We start from the raw sequence: 20,996 nt of genomic DNA on the forward strand, positions 1-20,996 counted from the left end.
ACAGAGGCTGGCACAGGTAAACACTCTTGTGCATAAGCCTCACAAATAACGGAACGAAGCCAACGGGCTAACGTTTGTTTGTTGGCAGGCCAACCCCTCTTGTGAAAACCAAAGAGGACAAACAAGGAATCAGACTTCCTAACCGAAGCCGTCCGGTCTACATAAATTCTAAGCGCCCGGACCACATCTAAGGAAGTCTCACCAGCTGAAAGATCAGGGGACTGAAAAGCTGGCACAACAAGTTCCTGATTAATGTGGAACTTCGAGACCACTTTGGGCAAAAACTCAGGACGAGTGCGGAGCACCGCTCTGTCCTGGTGAAAAATCAGGAAAGGAGGGCGACAGGAAAGCGCCCCCAATAAAGACACCCTCCTGGCCGAAGCAATTGCCAGGAGAAAAACCGTCTTAAATGTCAGCCACTTGAGCTCCACCGCCTCAAGAGGCTCAAACGGAGGACCCTGCAGGACCCGTAGCACCACCGCCAAGTCCCAAGGAGCCACAGGAGGCACAAAGGGAGGCTGGATCCTGAGAACACCCTGGAAAAAGGTGTGAACATCTGGTAGTATTGCAATCCGCCGTTGAAACCACACGGACAAGGCGGACACATGAACCTTCAGAGATGCAAGGCGTAAGCCGAGATCCAATCCTGACTGAAGAAATTCCAAGATCCTAGAAACTCGGAACACCTGAGGATCATAATGTCTGGACTCACACCACTGAAAGTAAGTGTGCCACACTCTGTGATAAATCCGTGCTGAAGCAGGCTTGCGTGCCCTGAGCATGGTACCAATAACCGAACTGGAGAAGCCCCGAGACCTCAAGACGGCTGTCTCAAGAGCCACGCCGTCAAAGACAGCCGACCCAGATCCGGGTAAAGGCAGGGCCCTGAGACAACAGGTCCCGACGCTGAGGAAGAAGGTACGGAGCGTCGATGGAGAGGCTCCTGAGATCGGAGTACCAAGGACGTCTGGGCCACGCCGGAGCTACCAGCACGAGCATGCCGCCGTCCTGCTTGAATTTCCGCAGAACCCGAGGAAGCAGGGATAGCGGAGGAAACAGATACGCCAGGTGAAACGACAATTTCACCGACAGCGCGTCCACCAGACTTGCGCCTGCGTCTCTTGTCCTTGACCCGTAAACGGGCAACTTGTGATTGTGACGGGAGGCCATCAAGTCCAGCTCTGGCAGTCCCCACCTGTCCACGAGTAGCTGAAACACCTCTGGGTGAAGCGACCATTCCCCCGGATGCACGTCGTGACGGCTGAGGAAGTCCGCCTCCCGATTGAGGACTCCGGGGATGAAGACCGCCGAGATCGCCGGAATGTGACCCTCCGCCCAAGTCAGGATACGAGACACCTCCGACATCGCTGCCTGACTGCGAGTTCCGCCTTGGTGGTTGATATACGCCACCGTGGTGGCGTTGTCGGACTGCACCTGTACCGCCCTTCTGTGAAGAGCGGGGCCGGACGACTGCAGGGCCCTGTATACTGCCCGCAGTTCCAGGATGTTGATGGGGAGGTGCTTCTTCCGCTGACCAACGACCCTGAAGCGACAAAGAGCCGGTCACTGCCCCCCAACCCCGGAGACTGGCATCCGTCGTGAGCAGGACCCAGTCCGGGATCCAAAATGGGCGCCCCTCGACCAGATGAGCTGTCTGAAGCCACCAAGCCAAAGATTGCCGAACGTCCGGAGACAACACCAGCACCTGAGAGCGGATCCGGTGAGGTAACCCGTTCCATTCTGATAGAATCAGCCCCTGCAGGGGCCGGGAATGGAACTGGGCAAATTCCACCATGTCGAATGTCGACACCATGGACCCCAGAACTCTCATAGCCGAATGGACCGACAGGCGGCAACGGCTCAGGCAACTGTGTATCCGCAGCTGTAGGGAGGCGACCTTCTCCGGAGTCAGGAAGATCCTTTGCTGACGCGAATCCAGCAGGGCTCCCAAATGAACCATCCGCTGTGATGGAATCAGGGAGGACTTTTTCCAATTTATCAACCACCCGTGTGCTTGCAGGCAAGCGATCGTCAGGTGGAGATGTTGAAGCAGTACCTCCGGGGAGCTCGCCAGCAACAGGAGGTCGTCCAGATACGGCAGCAGCCGTACATTCTGGTTCCGAAGATGTGCGGCCATGACCGCCATAATCTTCGTGAACACCCTCGGTGCCGTGGAGAGACCAAAGGGTAGCGCCCGGAACTGATAGTGGTGTTGAAGGATAGCGAACCTCAGATACCGCTGGTGTGAAGATGCTATCGGAACATGGAGGTAGGCGTCCTGGATGTCCAGGGACACCATGTAATCCCCCGGTTCCATCGCCAGAATGATGGAACGTAACGTTTCCATCCTGAACTTGGGAACCCTGGGGAATTTGTTAAGAGACTTCAAGTTGAGGATAGGGCGATGAGAACCATTGGGTTTCTGCACCAGAAACAGAGACGAATAATACCCCGTCCCTCGTTGTGATAGAGGAACGGGAACAATTACCCCTGCTTTCAGCAAGGACTCTATAGCCTCCTGAACCTGTAACGCCTTGGTCTTGTCCTGAGAAGGACTTGTGCAGAAAAACTGGTGGGGTGGTCTGTGCCGAAAAGACAGGGCGTACCCCTGGGAGACCACTTCTCGAACCCAGGCATCCGTGGTGGTATTGTGCCAGCACTGGGCAAATAGAAGAAGTCGGCCTCCCACTCTGAGGTCCCCCAGAGGGAGGCCCGTCCCATCAGGCAGAAGGATTATCTTCCTGCTTGGAAGAAGGGCGCCGAGCACTCCAGGCTTGCTTCTTGGGTTTAGAGGCAGTCTTACTCGCAGACTGTCTCGGGAAGGACTGACCTTTCGCCTTACCCTGAACCCGAAAGGAACGAAAAGCCGAACTCCGAACCTTAGCAGGCAGTGCCGCCGAAGGGAGGAAGGCCGACTTGGATTTAGCCAGGGTGTCCACTATTTTGTCCAAGTCCGGACCAAATAGTAATTCCCCATTGAAAGGTAAGGCCTCCAGACCCTTCTTTGAATCAGAGTCCGCTCTCCAGGACCGCAACCACAAGGATCGGCGGCCAGACACCGCTGCAGCCGATACCCGCGAGGTCAGCAGACTAGCATCTAAAGAAGCTTCACCAATGTAAGAAGCAGCGTCCCTCATTTGTCCCAACAACGCCCGCTGGACATCCGGAGCGTCGTCTGGGAAGGTATCTTCCAATGCATTGGCCCACCCCTCAATGGCCTTGGCCACCCAGGAGATGGCCATGGACGGTCAGGCCACCGCCCCGGAGAGGGAGTAAATAGACTTTAAGCAAGTCTCAACTTTCCTGTCCGTGGGATCCTTCAGCGAGGATATCGACGGTAATGGTAAGGTGGCGCCCCGAGTTAAACGGGTGACATGGGAATCCACCGCCGGTGGAGTTTCCCATTTTTTACAATGTGCCTCAGGGAAGGGGTAATTAGAAGCCAACCGCTTCCGAGGAAGGAATCTCTTACTGGGCGCCTGCCAAGCTACCGCCATATGATCCGTCAACTGATCCGACAGGGGAAACACCGCAGAAGCCACCTTAGTTTTTTTGAAACTAGGAAACTTCGACTTAGGAACCGGTGCCTCATCCTCTATAAGAAGAATAGCTCGCACCGCCCTAACTAGTGCTCGCACATTAATGGACGACTTGGTATCCATTTCCTGGACCGAGGCGTCCGAGTCAGTGTCATCAGGGACCTCCCCATCATCTGAGGAACCCTCTGAGTCCGATACCTGAGCAGCCCGTGTCATGAGTGGGCGTTTTGAAATCCTAGAAGGCATGTCAGTCTGCAACATTGACTGAAAAGCCGAGGAAGCGGCCGCCAAATTTTGCACGGAGTTGGAGAGCACATCCACCCATGGTGGAGGAGTCGCCATAGGGGCCTGAAAAGGTACCACAGGCTGCTGCGGCACAGGGGAAGCCTGTATACACATAAGCAACCCCGCATAGGGACCTACTGATTGAGACCCAGGAGGACTCCGCAATAACTGCGGGACACCCGGGGAATGGGGGATGGTCGGCTGGGGCACCGCCCTAGTAGGGAGAGCAGTCGGGACCGACAGACGGTCCGCAATAGACACCAGCACTTGAGAAAACATCGCCCACGGTGGTTCCTGCGCCAGAGAAGGTCTGGATGGGCCAGGAGCCACCTGGCATCGACTACACAGGCCATCCTGTGACAAATCCTCCCTATCTACTCCTGCAGAACAGCGTCCGCAGGAGGCCAACACCGGAGCCACTGAGCGCTCATCCTCCTCGTCTGACATGACAGAATATATTATATATCTGGCACCAGGGTAGAAGTAAAACGCACTCACCGGTGTGCTGAACAACAGCCCACAATATGGCACTGAGTAGCACACAACTGTATGTGACGGACCTCACAAATACGTGATCTATATAAGTGAGGTCAGTAGAAACGCCCCTCCCCCACACACCTGTAGGGCTTGTAGGAGAAGTAAAGGGATAGGTATAAGCTGACAGTAAGCGGAAAATAAGCACAGACAGGCAGCACTAGCAAAAGTCACATACCATGCAGAAGTAATACTCACTGCACCTTTACACTACAATCAACCTGCCCAGATTCAGTGTCTGGGAGGGCTATAGTGCTGTGTACGCTGTCCTTAATCAGGGGAGAGGTACACAGGGGGACCGGTCCGCGTGCTCCCTGAGATCTGCGCGGCCACTGGGAAAATGGCCGCTGGAGACCTCAGAGGAGGAGTGGCCGAGTAGCTGCAGCTCAGCGACGCCAGACTACGTGCTGAAAGGCGCGCTGAGCTGAGGGGAGGAGCCGCTGACAGGGAAGGCTTCCTCCCCTGGCTGGCCATAACCCCAGGGATGCTGGCTTCCCGCTTGCCCCTTTATCCCTGGTGGTCTAGTGGTCCCACGGGTTATGGGGGGGGCCCGCCGCCACTGCTAGCAGCCTCCGGTCTGTCCCCAGGACCGGAGGCTAAAGGACTGCATTTAAGGCATTCCGCGCGCCGCCGCTAGCCAGCGACGCGCGGCTTACCTGAATCCCCGGCGACTCCGGCAGCAGTCTTGGGAGGTAGACAGAGTCTGGCTAGTACGGACTCTGCCCTCCCGCCGCGATCCCCAGATCAGTACTGGCGTCGCGGCGCCAGTCGGGGATCAGAGCGGCAGCGTGGGCGTCTGTACAGACAGCCCTTCGCTGCCGTCTGTAGTAAAAAGAGATTAAAAATAAATAAAATCTAACTTAAAATAAAAAGCTTCTGGGGGCTGCTCCTGCAGCCCCCCTGCACGGTGACCGACTCCGGCCGGGCACCAGCTTACACTGAGGTGCCTGTGGCTCGGGGGCGGGGTATAGAGGGGGACCCAAGTGCATCCTGGGAGCTAAAAGCTTAACTGTGTGGTGCCCATGGATCCTGTTCCAGCTATAACCCCAAGGTCAACCCTGTGGACCCCCTATGGACCCTGAAGTAGAAACTGCGTCTTACTTGCATTGTATCTGCATACAAAGCACCTCAGATCGTTCCAACGCGCCTGACCGCAAGTCCCAGTGGTCAATGTATGCTGCCAATGTAGTTTTCGCAACTTTTGAAAAGAATAGAACGCTTGCCTGGGCCAAGTTGCAAGGACCCTGGCGTGCCAAGAGGGTGTATCTGGCTCACCTAGAACCACAGTGTCTGAGGACACACCTGTACAGTAGCTCGAAGATTAGCAGTGTCTACTCTAACATAAAGCATGCTTACTAACCATAGCCTGGCAGTGGTAATCTCGCTATGTTCTCTGTGCGGAATAAAGGTAAACACCCACAGAACCACCCCCCACATGCCACGCAGATCAGAGATGATGTACAGACCTGCTTTCAGACAAATTGTGCTGTTTAATTATATCCATCCATTCTTTGAGGCTCGGGGAGTTATAAGAGGCGAGATAGGCCACCAAATCAGTCCGGAAGTTGGTCACAGATTCCCCAGCTAACGATGAAGACCCTTCCGGCAGTCTGGGATACAGTGGACTCATCCAGATCCTAAAGACAACAGCAACATGAGGACGTGGCTTTACAAGGTGGAACAAAGTATCCAATGTCTGTATAATCAGAACACTAACCCTTTCGCTGATAACAGGAAAGGTTTAAATGATAATCTGGTCTGAGCAAACAGAGATGATTATAAAAGCGAACATCGCTGTCTGTAACCTCCATCCCCATAGGACAGTTTGTAATTCTCCCCCCTATTCTGTGCCACACCAGCTCGTATTCGGAGACTTAGATCCAGTGTATGAAAAAAGTGCAAGGCCAGAGGTGACTGAGATAGGGGAGCGTAAGTGTTCATTAATGGTGAGCACAGGGCACTTAGGCAATCTGTGACCACAGGAGACTGTAGTAACAATTAAATATTATAGATTAGTATGGTATTGCTGATGTAAACATGCCAGGTGTGGCTAATAGCGTGTAATTACCGATATACTTGAGTGTAAGTCGTGTGACTAATAGCGTGTAATTACCGTATATACTCGAGTATAAGTCGACCCGAATATAAGCCCCGGCACCTAATTTTACAACAAAAAACTGGGAAAACTTATTGACTCGAGTATAAGCCTAGGGTGGGAAATGCAGCAGCTACTGGTAGTAATTCCCCCCCATGGTACTGCCCCCAGTAGTAACCCCTTCCTGGTAGTGCCCCCAGTAGTAATATCCCCCCATGGTAGTGCCCCCAGTAGTAATATCCCCCCTGGTAGTGCCCCCAGTAGTAATCACCCCCCCGGTAGTGCCCCCAGTAGTAATGCCCACCCTGGTACTGCCCCCAGTAGTAATGCCCACCCTGGTACTGCCCCCAGTAGTAATCCCCACTCTGGTACTGCCCCCAGTAGTAATCCCCCCCCAGTAGAGAGAGACATACCGGTAATAAAAAAAAACACTTACCTGAAACCCCGCTCCTGGTCCCGACGCTGCTACCGGCTCCTCCGGCCGCTTTGCATTATGGGAGAGACCGTCCGTCGTCATGACGTCTCTCCCATTACCCACTGCTGGAGCCAGAAGATGGCTCCCGCAGTGGGAGCAGAAGCAGCCGCTGAGAGTCTGACAGACTCTCATCAGCTGCTGATTACAGCAAACACACAGCTGCCGGCTATGGCGGCTGTGTGTTTGTGCTGTGTAGCGCTGACCAACACGCGGTGCAGCTGTGTCACAGAGACACAGTCTGCACCGCGCCCCGCATGGTATGCAGCTGAGTGAGGCGCCTTCCAATATGTGGCACCCCACTCAACTGCATAACGGGAGAACCGGCCCTGGAGCATCACTCGAGTATAAGCAGAGTACAAAAAATGTGCTGAAAAACTCGGCTTATACTCGAGTATTTACGGTAAGTTTCCTGCATTACAGACACGAGTGTACCCAGAGGCCGATACTGGCCCAAAGTGCCATGTGATGTAACATCCTAATATCTGGGCTGTTGGGTTGGTCGGTTGTTTTTGTCAGTTGAGGAGTTGGGTCTTGTTGTGTGAGCACGTTCCATCAGGGTGTTACTATAGAGTCCTTATTTTACCAGCCCCAGCTGCCAGTCTGCATGATTGAGTACCCACATTACCTTACACCTCTCAAAGAAAAACACATCTGGACATCACTGAGAATGCAGCCTATCCATTCACCAGGAGCCAGTGACATCACAGAGTGCAGCCTATCCGTTAACTAGGAGCCAGTGACATCACTGAGAATACAGCCTATCCAGTCACTATGAGCCAGTGACATCACAGAGAGTGCAGCCTATCCAGTCACTAGGAGCCAGTGACATCACAGAGAGTGCAGCCTATCCAGTCACTAGGAACCAGTGACATCACAGAGAGTGCAGCCTATCCAGTCACTAGGTGCTAGTGACTTCAATGGGAATGCAGACTGTTAGGATCTGGGTTTGTTGTGGACCCGGGGTGGTAATAGGAGCAGACACCTGAACAGATTTAAATTGAAAAGTGAGTTTTTTAATGGGTGAACTTGCAGACATGTACACGGATAATAAAATAAAGTCCAAAATATTAAGAGGATGGTGATGATTAGAAACTGTAGTGAAGTAAGAATAAATAATGTCCTGGTAGTGGCAGAACTAATAAAAAGTCTTTGTAATCCAAAAGGTCACTGCAAGGCTGTAGACAGAGGCCCTGATTCAGAGCCGGTCGCTCTGACAGAGCACTCGCTCTGAATCAGGGACGGTCTTTTTTTTTTTTTTAGAACGGCCTCCTGGCCGCTCGCATAGCTGTGGGTGACCACCCACAGCTATCGCGAGTGGCCAGGAAGAGGGTCACGATGGTCAAGACCATCGGGCTTGCGACGAGACACTTGTGGTAGGGTCTCGTTTCCGCAAGCCCCAGAGAGATTTTGGCTCTAACAAAGCCAGAATCTCTCCACTGACATCACTTGTGATGTCAGTGGGGCCGGCCCCAAACGGTAGGCGTTCACATGGGAACGCCTCAGTTTGGTCAGCCATCCCCCCGGCCCGCCCACCAAAGGAGGCGTGCTGTCACTCAACATCGACAGCACGCCCCCTTTGTTGTGAGACCCTGAGCGGAGCATTGCCCGTCGCTATCCGCGTCTTGCGCATGCGCATGACAGAGCCGGCTCCGTCGTGCGCATGCGCTCTGGGCCACCATCGACCCGGTAGCGAGCGCTCAGCGCTTGTGACCAGGTCTGAATCAGGCCCAGAATTAAGCTGCATACATACACAACGATTTTGTTACCAACGATTTTATGATCGATTTTCTGTCAGATTTATTAAAGAGTAATGAACTATTTTTTTGAACTACAAACAATTTTTGCATTTTCCCTTACTGAAAATCGTTGAGTTGGTCAGTCTGACTGAACTACAAACGTGAACGCGCATGAACGATAATCGTTCATCGTTTTAACTTAGAAAGTGAACGATTTTTTCAACAATTGAACGATAAACTACATCGTTATTGATTATCGTTCAAAAAAATCGTTGTGCGTGTATGCACCTTAACAGTTAAGCCGCATACACAAAAAACTAATTTAGTAAATTAACGATTTTAGTAAACGATTTTCGTTAATTTTTTTGAACTACAAACGATTTTTGCATATTCCCTTACTGAAAATCGTAGAGTTGGTCAGTCTGACTGGACTACAAACTATAAGCATGAACGATAATCGTTCATTGTTTTATCTCAGAAAGTGAATTATTTTTTTCAACGATTAACGATATAGTTATTGATAATCGTTCAAAAAATCGTGTGTGTATGCACTTTTACTGATTGATACTGGTGAGATGAAATCCAAAGAGGTTATAGAGTAATTGGATTAGCAGCAGCTGATGAATTGAATGGAGAGCTGTACTGAGACTGCTCAGTTTAGAATCAGAGAGGCAGTGTAGGTACAGGGTTAACTGCACACTCAGGGCCTTTGGCAAGGAAAGGGTAGATAGAAATGCAGGATGGTTGCAGCAGGAGACTGGGAGCAGGCAGGATGATGTAGGCTGCTGGGAAGCTGGGATTCAGCAGGAGCACAGGTGAGCACTCAAACAGGAGTTTTTCAGGAGCACAGGAACGCTCTCACAGCATATGCTGTGAAACACGTTGCACTGGCAACTATAGGAAGCTCTGAACTCCCTTAAGTACCCAGTGCAGAATCGTGATAGGTCAGAGAGAGCATGTGACACACCAGAACTGTCACATGACCAGAGGCAAGTTGGCAGCGCCCATTCCAGAGCGGAATGGAAACACCACCAGGCCTACCCCGGCCAGAATGACACAGTGCCTGCGGAACACTTTGTACAGCCAACGCCCACCGCCAGACACAAGCCCCTCCGCCAGAAGGACCACGCCACAGAGCCATCACAGGTAATACCCGTCGTCCCCTATGCCGGGAAACCCTGGTCGTGACACAGCCTATCCAGTCACTAGGAGTCAGTGACATCAATAATTCGAACACTACACTAAGTCAGACCTATTACTTCTGATGAAATCGCTATTGCATAGAATGACGTCAGGAAAAAATATTTGATAGTTTAATAACGAATAGAATATGAATAAACAGTGAACTCACTGTGGAATTGGTAGTGAGTGGATACTGGGCCTGATTCAGAGCCGCTCGTAATCGGCCGCTCGTTCGCTCCAAGCGATATTCGCACAACTGCGCATGCATATGGGTCGTAATGCGCACGCGCCTGTCAGTGCGGTCGGAAATCGAGCGCACAAAATAGCGAGTGCCTGCTAATTTGAGTGACAGGATGAGGCGTTTGTGGGTGGTAACAGGGGAAGGTGCTTGAAACGGGGAGTGGTGATCCGAACACAGGGGTTTTAAGGGTGTGCATAATTAACAAAGCAGCGTCATCGACCACGTCACTTGGTTGTCTCTTAACCTGAACTGTTCGCATGATTGCGGTAGGAAAATCCTACCACAAGCACTGCGAGCAGTTCAGACGCCTTTCGATGTACACGATTAATCTAATAAATAACGGAGATGACGTAGGATGCAAGCGGCCAGGGGGCGTCTTTACAAAATAGCGAGCGCATGTTTCGTTTGCTTGCTCAGACATAGAGGAGTCAACAGACCGCAAAGAGCGAGCGCTCAATTTAAATATCCGGCCCCTTTTTCTGAACGAGCAAGCGCAAATAGCGTCCGGCTCTGAATCAGGCCCACAGTATTTTTATTTATAAATTGGGCTATGTATTTTACACAACCACATTAGAAGTCTGAGTAAGTGACGGAGCAATATGAAGAATTTTAAAAATCTGGGAAAACTATTTCATGGGGCCGTATGCAATAAGTTTTCGCACCCGCGATACTTTTTTGCCTGCCGGACTTTTCACCTATATCGCGTGTTTTGCAGGTGAAAAAGTATCGCACGTGTCCCCGCTTATATCCATATTCAATGCGAATGGACGCGAAAACGGCGGCGAAACTTAAACAGGCGTAAAGTCCTGTCAGATTTGGGAAAATCAGCCTAACACCCCCCAAAAGCTGCACTGACATGGGGGATCACTATGGATACCCCCGAAGAGGCCTGCTGAAGGTATTTGGGGTACTTCAATGTTCTCAATAGGTTGCGATTAGCGTCTTTGCATTAGTGGGGAAGAATAGTATTTAGCTGGTTTTTTTGGTGAAAATAAGTAGTCCCACCAACTTTGGGGTACATGAAAATGGGGGCTCGCATTTTTAAAAGTTGCTAAAGTGAATTTTTTACATTTGTGAAAAATCCACCTTCCGCAACCACCTGCAATAAAAAAAAAAAAAACACCTGGGGCATACTTGGGGGACCCCCTGGAGTCTATTTAGCTAGTTTTTAACTTTGTCCCCCAACTTTTATTTATTCGGCACCCAAAATGAAAGCAATTTTTAGGGTTGTTCTTAAGTCTTTTTTAAAAAAAATTTTGATGCAGCTTTCCTCTGGGGGACTGTCTGAAGGCTGCACGGGGGTTCCCGCAATGTTACACCCAAAACCCCAATTCTGCACTTTATTCCGCCTGCTATTCACAGGCAAAACTTTTTCGCTGGGTCCATTGCACTGACTTTCTGCCTAGGCGAAAAGTCTTTGAAATTGAATACGGCGAAAAGTTTCCGCCTTGTGAAATGACGTCATCCGCGATACTTTTTCATCGAAACTGACTTTTTGCCTCAAATTGAATACGGCCCATGAACTGAAAATTCCATCAACTTAGTCATAGAAAAAGATGATGTTTCATTCCTAGGTACATGAGGTTATTTAGCGTGACGTAGGAGGTGCGCATATGACCAGCATTCTTGTCTATTACTGTCGGCTGGGGACATTGTTCTGTCCCACTAATTACTGTGATCCAATCCAACCATAGTAAGCATGTACAAGACAAACTCCAGTTAGTTAATCTAGCTATATATTGTATGTACAATTATTATTGTTACACTATATAATAAATGAATAGACTGCTACACATTTTGGCATAATGAATAACTAATAAACTGAAATAATACATTAAATCTCTGACTCCGATATAGAAAATGTGTAAGTATTGTATATAGTGGTAACTGGTGAGTAACGGGTAACAGCAGCTGTAATTGCCCTGGGCGGCTTTCTGCTTCTCTCACCAGTGCCCAGTGACCCCACAACTCTCACATACACTCCTGCAGGTGGGGGCACGTGTTCTTACATAGCCGGTGCAATGTTAGTACTGATTTACGCCTTGTGCTGTGTGTACACAAGTACAATCTTTCTGGCTATTATTATACAATGTAACACAATCTCTGTGTGGAGGGAGAATGTATCCCCGGGACTCCCTAATCCCAGAGGCCGGCGTCAGAGCATCCCCAGAGGCCGGCGTCAGAGCATCCCCAGAGGCCGGCGTCAGAGCATCCCCAGAGGCCGGCGTCAGAGCATCCCCAGAGGCCGGCGTCAGAGCATCCCCAGAGGCCGGCGTCAGAGCATCCCCAGAGGCCGGCGTCAGAGCATCCCCAGAGGCCGGCGTCAGAGCATCCCCAGAGGCCGGCGTCAGAGCATCCCCAGAGGCCGGCGTCAGAGCATCCCCAGAGGCCGGTGTCAGAGCATGTATCCCCGGAACTCCCTAATCCCAGAGGCCAGTGTCAGAGCATGTATCCCCGGAACTCCCTAATCCCAGAGGCCAGTGTCAGAGCATGTATCCCCGGAACTCCCTAATCCCAGAAGCCGTGCCAAACAGCACTCCTCAACGCGCCAGGTCCCAGCTACTCGGCTTGCAGCAAACCTCTTCTACGCTCGAAAATGCGTTAAAAGTAGCAATCAGAATGAAACTGCACTGATTCATTTGATACGCGACACTGATGCGCGACTGAGTGTGAATCGGCACAAGAAATGCTATTATGCCGCCCCCAGCGTTTTCTTCACGCCAAGTTCCGTTGTGCTCCATATACAGACTGGGACGCACAGATATATACAAGTGTGCAGTCTTGTGAAGCAGTTTGTCGCATCCGATTGCGACTAAAGCTGGGTACACACCTGAAAGATATATCTGCAGATGAGGATTGTTCATACACACTGACCAACCATCATCTGCCATGTAAAGATATATCTGTCCGGGGGCTGCGCTGCGCTGCGCCCTCCTCCCCGGAGGCCTGTGCAGCAAGTGTATGGGCGGTCGGCTGACTGTGCACACATATCTGCAGGTACATTGGGCATCGGCTGTGCAGCACAGCCGACGTGATAGGTCTGTACACACTGGCCGACACACACACGATATATCGGCCAATATATCTGCCAGTGTGTACCCAGCATTGGACGCACTTTCGGGCATAAAAGAAGCTGGGCACAAGCGGAGTATTGAAGCTAGTTGCATGAGGACACATCTGTACAATACATTACCTAGATAGAGTATTGCACAGGCAGAGGACTACAAGATGCATCACAAGGACTAAGTGGGGCAAGGTGGCACTGAGTAGCTCAGGCTACAGACACCAGAGGAAAAAGCTTCTAGATGTAACACAGACAAAGGCGACAGCAACCCCCATGGAGAGGGATAACGGCGGCAGCGGGACCCCATGGAGAGGGATAACGGCGGCAGCGGGACCCCATGGAGAGGGATAATGGCGGCAGCAAACCCCATGGAGAGGGATAATGGCGGCAGCAAACCCCACGTTTCCTTGGCTGATGTCTCATTGGTTGCCATGTGTTACAGCACGTTGCCTTGGCTGATGTCTCATTGGTTGCCATGTGTTACAGCACGTTGCCTTGGCTGATGTCTCATTGGTTGCCATGTGTTACAGCACGTTGCCTTGGCTGATGTCTCATTGGTTGCCATGTGTTACAGCACGTTGCCTTGGCTGATGTCTCATTGGTTGCCATGTGTTACAGCACGTTGCCTTGGCTGATGTCTCATTGGTTGCCATGTGTTACAGCACGTTGCCTTGGCTGATGTCTCATTGGTTGCCATGTGTTACAGCACGTTTCTTTGGCTTTCCCTCTAGGTTTTACACCTTGTGTGCTATATGTCTGCTAAGTCTATATAAGTGACGGGTAACACGCGAGCCAACCACCGGGGAACCCAGCTCCTTCCATCTTTAGGCACGTGTCAGAGTGTGTAACACATATTGTACACACAGATATTATTACAGTTAGGGGCTTTGTGTGTTGATCCGTCTGGTCAGGAAGGAAGTAGTGACAATAACAGTGGAGTGCATTATGGCAATGTATCACTAGTTACAGGGTATTATGGGTATTGGGGCTATACGTACCCCTGGGTCTTCTGGTACCAGTCATCACGAATGAGATTACTGGTGTGGATGACGACTCGCAGACCCTCCTCATATAGCAGTAACATCATCTTCCTTAGGGTACAACAAAGATAGAGTTATTAAGTGCAGGAAAACGCTCACTATGTACATATATACAAACACACATATTATAGGGGGTCGTCACAGCCCTTCTAGGTTAAGATGCGCATGTGTACACCAGGGGAAGGGATAACATAGCGGCAAGTTGCAGACATGACTACATAAAGAGCGCTAAACGCGGTAGCAGCAGCGCATGCTACCCAGAATCTGCCCCATTAACTGCAGGAGGCGATCCTCGGTAATCGTGTGAGAGTGCTCGTGTTTCTGCAAGTGTGTGTCAACGAGAGAGAGTGTGTGTGTGTGTGTATGTGTGGGTATGTGTTTATGTGCGTGCGTGAGTTTGTACACGTCTACGAGTGTGTGTGTGTGTGTGTGTGCCTGTGTGTGAGAGCGTGTGTATGTGCCTGTGTGTGAGAGCGTGTGTATGTGCCTGTGTGTGTGAGAGTGTGTGTATGTGCCTGTGTGTGCCTGTGTGTGCCTGTGTGAGAGAGTGTGTGTATGCGCCTGTGTGTGAGTGTGTGTATGTGCCTGTGTGTGAGTGTGTGTATGTGCCTGTGTGTGAGTGTGTGCGTGTGCGCCTGTGTGTGAGAGTGTGCGTGTGCGCCTGTGTGTGAGAGTGTGCCTGTGTGTGCGTGAGAGTGTGCGTGTGTGCGAGAGTGTGCGTGTGTGCCTGTGTGCGAGAGTGTGCGTGTGTGCCTGTGTGCGAGAGTGTGCGTGTGTGCCTGTGTGCGAGAGTGTGCGTGTGTGCCTGTGTGCGAGAGTGTGCGTGTGTGCCTGTGTGCGAGAGTGTGCGTGTGTGCCTGTGTGCGAGAGTGTGCGTGTGTGCCTGTGTGCGAGAGTGTGCGTGTGTGCCTGTGTGCGAGAGTGTGCGTGTGTGCCTGTGTGCGAGAGTGTGCGTGTGTGCCTGTGTGCGAGAGTGTGCGTGTGTGCCTGTGTGCGAGAGTGTGCGTGTGTGCCTGTGTGCGAGAGTGTGCGTGTGTGCCTGTGTGCGAGAGTGTGCGTGTGTGCCTGTGTGCGAGAGTGTGCGTGTGTGCCTGTGTGCGAGAGTGTGCGTGTGTGCGTGTGTGCCTGTGTGCGAGAGTGTGCGTGTGTGCCTGTGTGCGAGAGTGTGCGTGTGTGCCTGTGTGCGAGAGTGTGCGTGTGTGCCTGTGTGTGAGAGTGTGCGTGTGTGCCTGTGTGTGAGAGTGTGCGTGTGTGCCTGTGTGTGAGAGTGTGCGTGTGTGCCTGTGTGTGAGAGTGTGCGTGTGCGTGAGAGTGTGCGTGTGTGCCTGTGCGTGAGAGTGTGCGTGTGCGTGAGAGTGTGCGTGTGTGCCTGTGCGTGAGAGTGTGCGTGTGTGCCTGTGCGTGAGAGTGTGCGTGTGTGTCTGTGTGTGAGAGTGTGCGTGTGTGCCTGTGCGTGAGAGTGTGCGTGAGAGTGTGCGTGAGAGTGTGTGTATGTGCCTGTGTGTGAGAGTGTGTATGTGCCTGTGTGTGAGAGTATTATACTACGTACAAGCTGCAGCAAATTCCCCAATCACCGATACAGCATAGAGGAGGTACAGCAATCATCAGCTCGCCAGGATTCAGGAGCATCACCTACCATCCTTCCCATTATACATTGTCCTGTGTTATGTGTCATTACTACTGTATATTGTGATAGAATTGTAACTTACGTGTGGTGAGTCCCAAATGCCATATCCAGTCTGGCCTATGGAGAAAACAAAGTACTTACAGGGAGAATGTAGGCAATATTCACACACAGAGATTTGTCTGCTTTATTTTAACATATAAACCAAAGATAGAAAAACACACCTGGTGGTGTGAAGAAATACTAGCCTAATTCATCAGGACTATCTCCATCGTGTTCTCACACCACCCACCCAAAACGGTAACCTACCAGGAGGACTCTTATTGCTTCATTTTGCACATTATATGTAATTGTTTTTATTCTATTTTTATTCCTTTATATTTGAAGTCCATGTAATAAATACACCTTTTTATTGAGATACCTTTTGTGTGATTCCAAGGTGTTATATACTGTGTGGTACAACACACTATACATCTATCAAGTGGGAGCGCTATCAGTCTCATAGATATTTTTTGGTTTCTAGTTTCACAGATTATGGTGTATAATCTTTTTTCTATGAGGAAGTAAGCAGCACCCCATTTGTTTACTGCGCAAATTTTATCCCCTATATATTTCTTTTATTTTAACATATAGTCTGAAGTGGCATCTTTGAAAACTACCATGCCCAGGCCAGGTGCCCACTGTCAGTGGTAGCTGGTTCCTCTCCTGGCGGGCAGTGCCGGTGACACGTAGAGGTAAGCTGATAACCGGAGGAAGGGGGGCAGAGGAGTGTTTCCCAAACAACATGGGGTGTCCCCTACTGAGACAGTTTTCATCCATTTTCGAGCTGTGGACAATCAGTGTTCAAGTCCATACAATGATTAATAATTGTGATGTCACGCTCTGGGAGGGAGACCCGGTTCCCATGGTAATGTGAGGTCACGCTCTGGGTGGGAGACCCGGTTCCCATGGTGATGTGAGGTCACGCTCTGGGTGGGAGACCCGGTTTCCATGGTGATGTGAAGTAACGCTTTGGGTGGGAGACCCGGCTCCCATGGTCAGGTGAGGTCACGCTCTGGGTGGGAGACCAGGTTCCCATGGTGATGTGATGTAAAGCTCTGGGTGGGAGACCCGGTTCCCATGGTGATGTGAGGTCACGCTCTGGTTGGGAGACCCGGTTCCCATGGTGATGTGAGGTCACGCTATGGGTGGGACCCAGTTCCCATGGCGAAGTGTGGTCACGCTCTGGGTGGGAGACCCGGTTCCCATGGCGAAGTGTGGTCACGCTCTGGATGGTTCCCATGGTGATGTGATGTCACGCTCTGGGTGGGAGACCCGGCTCCCATGGTCAGGTGAGGTCACGCTCTGGGTGGGAGACCAGGTTCCCATGGTCAGGTGAGGTCACGCTCTGGGTGGGAGGACCCTGCTCCCATGGTCAGGTGAGGTCACGCTCTGGGTGAGACCCGATTCCCATGGTCAGGTGAGGTCACGCTCTGGGTGGGAGGCCGGGTTCCCATGGTGATGTGATGCTGTCTGTGATGAATTGTTGCTCTTTATCCATACCACCAGTACATTATTACTTTATACATACCTATATTTTGCTGTGATTTTCAGCTATTACACTAAGTAAAACTAATTTTATTATTATTACAATTGACTTTCATTTGCATGACCCACACAGCAGAGTGCAGTACCCCCGTTTTTTGGTTTAAAATCTGTATTTAAGAGACAGGATCATCTCGCCGGTCCCCTCACACACCCACAGCGAGCGCAACTCACCCCTCAATATACTTCCCTGGTACAGTGTATAATAACAGTGGCCTTGACTCTATGCATATAACACTGTATACAATATAAAAACAACCTATTACACATGTAACACTATATATAACTTACATGCTTCAAATAGAACAGATACTGGATAACTTTTAAAGTCAGTATTAGGGAAAAGGGTAAAAAGTACTATAGCTCACAACAGAGGGAAATGAGGTCCCGCATTGCTGTGTGTCAGGGGACACCTTATTTTGTCACACACACCAACAGGCCACCTCACTCCAATACAGGCCACCTCACTCCAATACAGGCCACCTCACACCAATACAGGCCACCTCACACCAATACAGGCCACCTCACACCAATACAGGCCACCTCACACCAATACAGGCCACCTCACACCAATACAGGCCACCTCACACCAATACAGGCCACCTCACACCAATACAGGCCACCTCACACCAATACAGGCCACCTCACACCAATACAGGCCACCTCGGGACTACCTCTGAGGAAAAGGACAAGACAGTAGCCTCACATCATGGAATGGCCGCACAGCCTTATACCACATCCAGCTGGGTTGGGATGAGCTATACAGAAGGGTGACAGCAAAGCCGCCTACAGGTGCAGCAGATTTGTGTGGACCTCTGTAGCAGTGCAGGGGGAACGTCCTGTACAGTATTTCATTTCCATTGTAGGAATAATGGCTTGTGTGTGTTCTACAGTAATATCTGCACTAGGCCGCGACTTTAATGAGATAAAGATTTAGATTGAAATTTTGCTTTAAAGATTCTACTTCTTATTTTATCGCTAATTGTTTATCTATTCTAAGATTTAATATCAGAGTACACCGAGACATTACACCACTGCGTACATATCAGAGTACACCAAGACATGACACTGCCTACATATCAGAGTACACCGAGACATGACACCACTGCGTACATATCAGAGTACACCAAGACATGACACTGCCTACATATCAGAGTACACCGAGACATGACACTGCCTACATATCAGAGTACACCGAGACATGACACTGCCTACATATCAGAGTACACAGAGACATTACACTGCGTACATATCAGAGTACACAGGGACATGACACTGCCTACATATCAGAGTACACAGGGACATTACACTGCCTACATATCAGAGTACACAGAGACATTACACTGCCTACATATCAGAGTACACAGAGACGGGATGCAGTCAATAGACCAGCGGAACGGTCTATATCCCGACTGCACAAGCCCGGCACGTCTTAAGACAGGCGTTGAAATACTGACGCCTATCTTAATCCCGACGCCGGAAGATCGACCCTCAACAGCCGGGTAAGTATCATTCTTAATCTGGAGATGGGGGGGGTGGGTTAGGTTTAGGCACCCCCCCCAAAGAGAGTGTTAGGGTTATGCGCCACTGGGGGGGGAGGTAAGGGTAAGGGTTAGACATTACACTGTGTATATTTGAGTAAAAACTGGAAAAAAGGGAGTGGGGGTGTTCTGAACCTTATCACCAGTATTGTACATATGTCTATGGTGCCTGACAGTATGTATGAATATAATCTAAAAACATATCTATATTATACAGGAACTAGAGGCAGAACACAAAGGCCTCGCAGGTTCTATCATACCCCCATAGGTCTGTGCTCTGCTCTTACAAATGGGCCTTACGTGCACCCGCACCCGCTCCCATGCATGTCCAGAGGAGCGGATAGGGGCAGCATAGTGAACGGCCATGACAGGACCCCCGTCGTCTCCGGTTCCATCACAGCCTGTGGCTTAGTCTCTGGTCACTAGTGAGAGCAGAGAACACGCTGCAAAGCTTTAATGTTACCATATAAAGATCCTGTGTGCCATACAATTGCCCAATGTCATCAGCAAGGACACAGTTATTATCTCACTCAGTAAGTGTAAACCGCGTCACTATTGTTATTTATCTTCCTATTGTGAATAAACAGCCTGAACAATAAGGTAAACGGCTGCACGTTACACTCATAATGACTGATAACAGGTGGAGCTGTATAACAAGGTATGGAAGACTAGGATTACCTGGCACAGCCGGACGTTCTCATACGGGTGGGCGTCCTCATGTAGCTGCGCTTTAGATTGCTGTTTCTCGCCATGGACAATCAGTAACGGTTTATCCCTGTCACCAAGAAGATACAGCAATATACAGTAATGGTACATATAACAGATTCTACCCCAGGACACAGGACGCAATCTTATTTACTTCCCTGAAACGGCTGCGGTCTCCATACTCTCCTATATAGCACCACTAAACCCTCTCAATTTGTCTTTTACCCACCCCTGTATAAATAAACACATCCTGTCACCGAAACATATTGTACATGGTTTTACCTCTCTCAGGCTAATACCGTTACCCCCCAGCATCAGTGCACTCCTCCTGCAAGAGCACTACACGCTGACCAGGTCATTGGACTAGAAGTGCCCACTGCAAGAGGAATCTGACATGTACAGATAGCAGTCCTGGTACACCTTGCTGGTCCTGTAATGTACTGTATATAATCCCACCACATCTTCCTGGTATACAGGCTGTTATTACACACTGCGTGGTGGTGACAGAGGGGTCCTGTAATGTACTGTATATAATCCCACCACATCTTCCTGGTGTACAGGCTGTTAGTACACACTGCGTGGTGGTGACAGAGGGGTCCTGTAATGTACTGTATATAATCCAGTCACATCTTCCTGGTGTACAGGCTGTTATTACACACTGCGTGATGGTGTCAGAGGGGTCCTGTAATGTACTGTATATAATCCCACCACATCTTCCTGGTGTACAGGCTTTTAGTACACACTGCGTGGTGGTGACAGAGTGGTCCTGTAATGTACTGTATATAATCCAGTCACATCTTCCTGGTGTACAGGCTGTTAGTACACACTGCGTGGTGGTGTCAGAGGGGTCCTGTAATGTACTGTATATAATCCCACCACATCTTCCTGGTGTACAGGCTGTTAGTACACACTGCGTGGTGGTGTCAGATGGGTCCTGTAATGTACTGTATATAATCCCACCACATCTTCCTGGTGTACAGGCTGTTAGTACACACTACGTGGTGGTGACAGAGGGGTCCTGTAATGTACTGTATATAATCCCACCACATCTTCCTGGTGTACAGGCTGTTATTACACACTGCGTGGTGGTGACAGAGGGGTCCTGTAATGTACTGTATATAATCCCACCACATCTTCCTGGTGTACAGGCTGTTAGTACACACTGCGTGGTGGTGACAGAGGGGTCCTGTTAGGTCGACCCAAAGACCTATCTAACCATTGGTAAGTGCATACCATTCTGCCAATGTGAGTCTATGCTGTTAGCACTGACATCACCACCGGGTCCCTGCAGGAAGCGTACAGGCGATCACCGGGTTGCCCCTACACATCAGCAGATGACCAATAAAGCTTT

The 20,996-nt window shown here is 50.4% G+C and overlaps 1 protein-coding gene across 4 annotated transcripts in view; it reads right to left on the reverse strand.

The window, feature by feature from the left end:
• Positions 1-20,996, reverse strand: part of TDP1 (tyrosyl-DNA phosphodiesterase 1) — a 122,381-nt gene that overhangs the window by 95,438 nt on the left and 5,947 nt on the right. For all 4 annotated transcript variants that reach the window (XM_088462509.1, XM_088462508.1, XM_088462510.1 and 1 more), the window contains exons 5-8: positions 19,619-19,715; positions 15,901-15,935; positions 14,150-14,242; positions 5,825-5,995 (exon numbers count right to left, since the gene is read on the reverse strand). In XM_088462509.1, the coding sequence (XP_088318635.1) occupies positions 5,825-5,995; positions 14,150-14,242; positions 15,901-15,935; positions 19,619-19,715 (396 nt within the window). The remainder of the gene's footprint in view (positions 1-5,824; positions 5,996-14,149; positions 14,243-15,900; positions 15,936-19,618; positions 19,716-20,996) is intronic.

Source organism: Taudactylus pleione, unplaced genomic scaffold (assembly GCF_031769625.1).
Source record: "Taudactylus pleione unplaced genomic scaffold, aTauple2 ptg001254l, whole genome shotgun sequence".
NCBI lineage: Eukaryota > Metazoa > Chordata > Amphibia > Anura > Myobatrachidae > Taudactylus > Taudactylus pleione.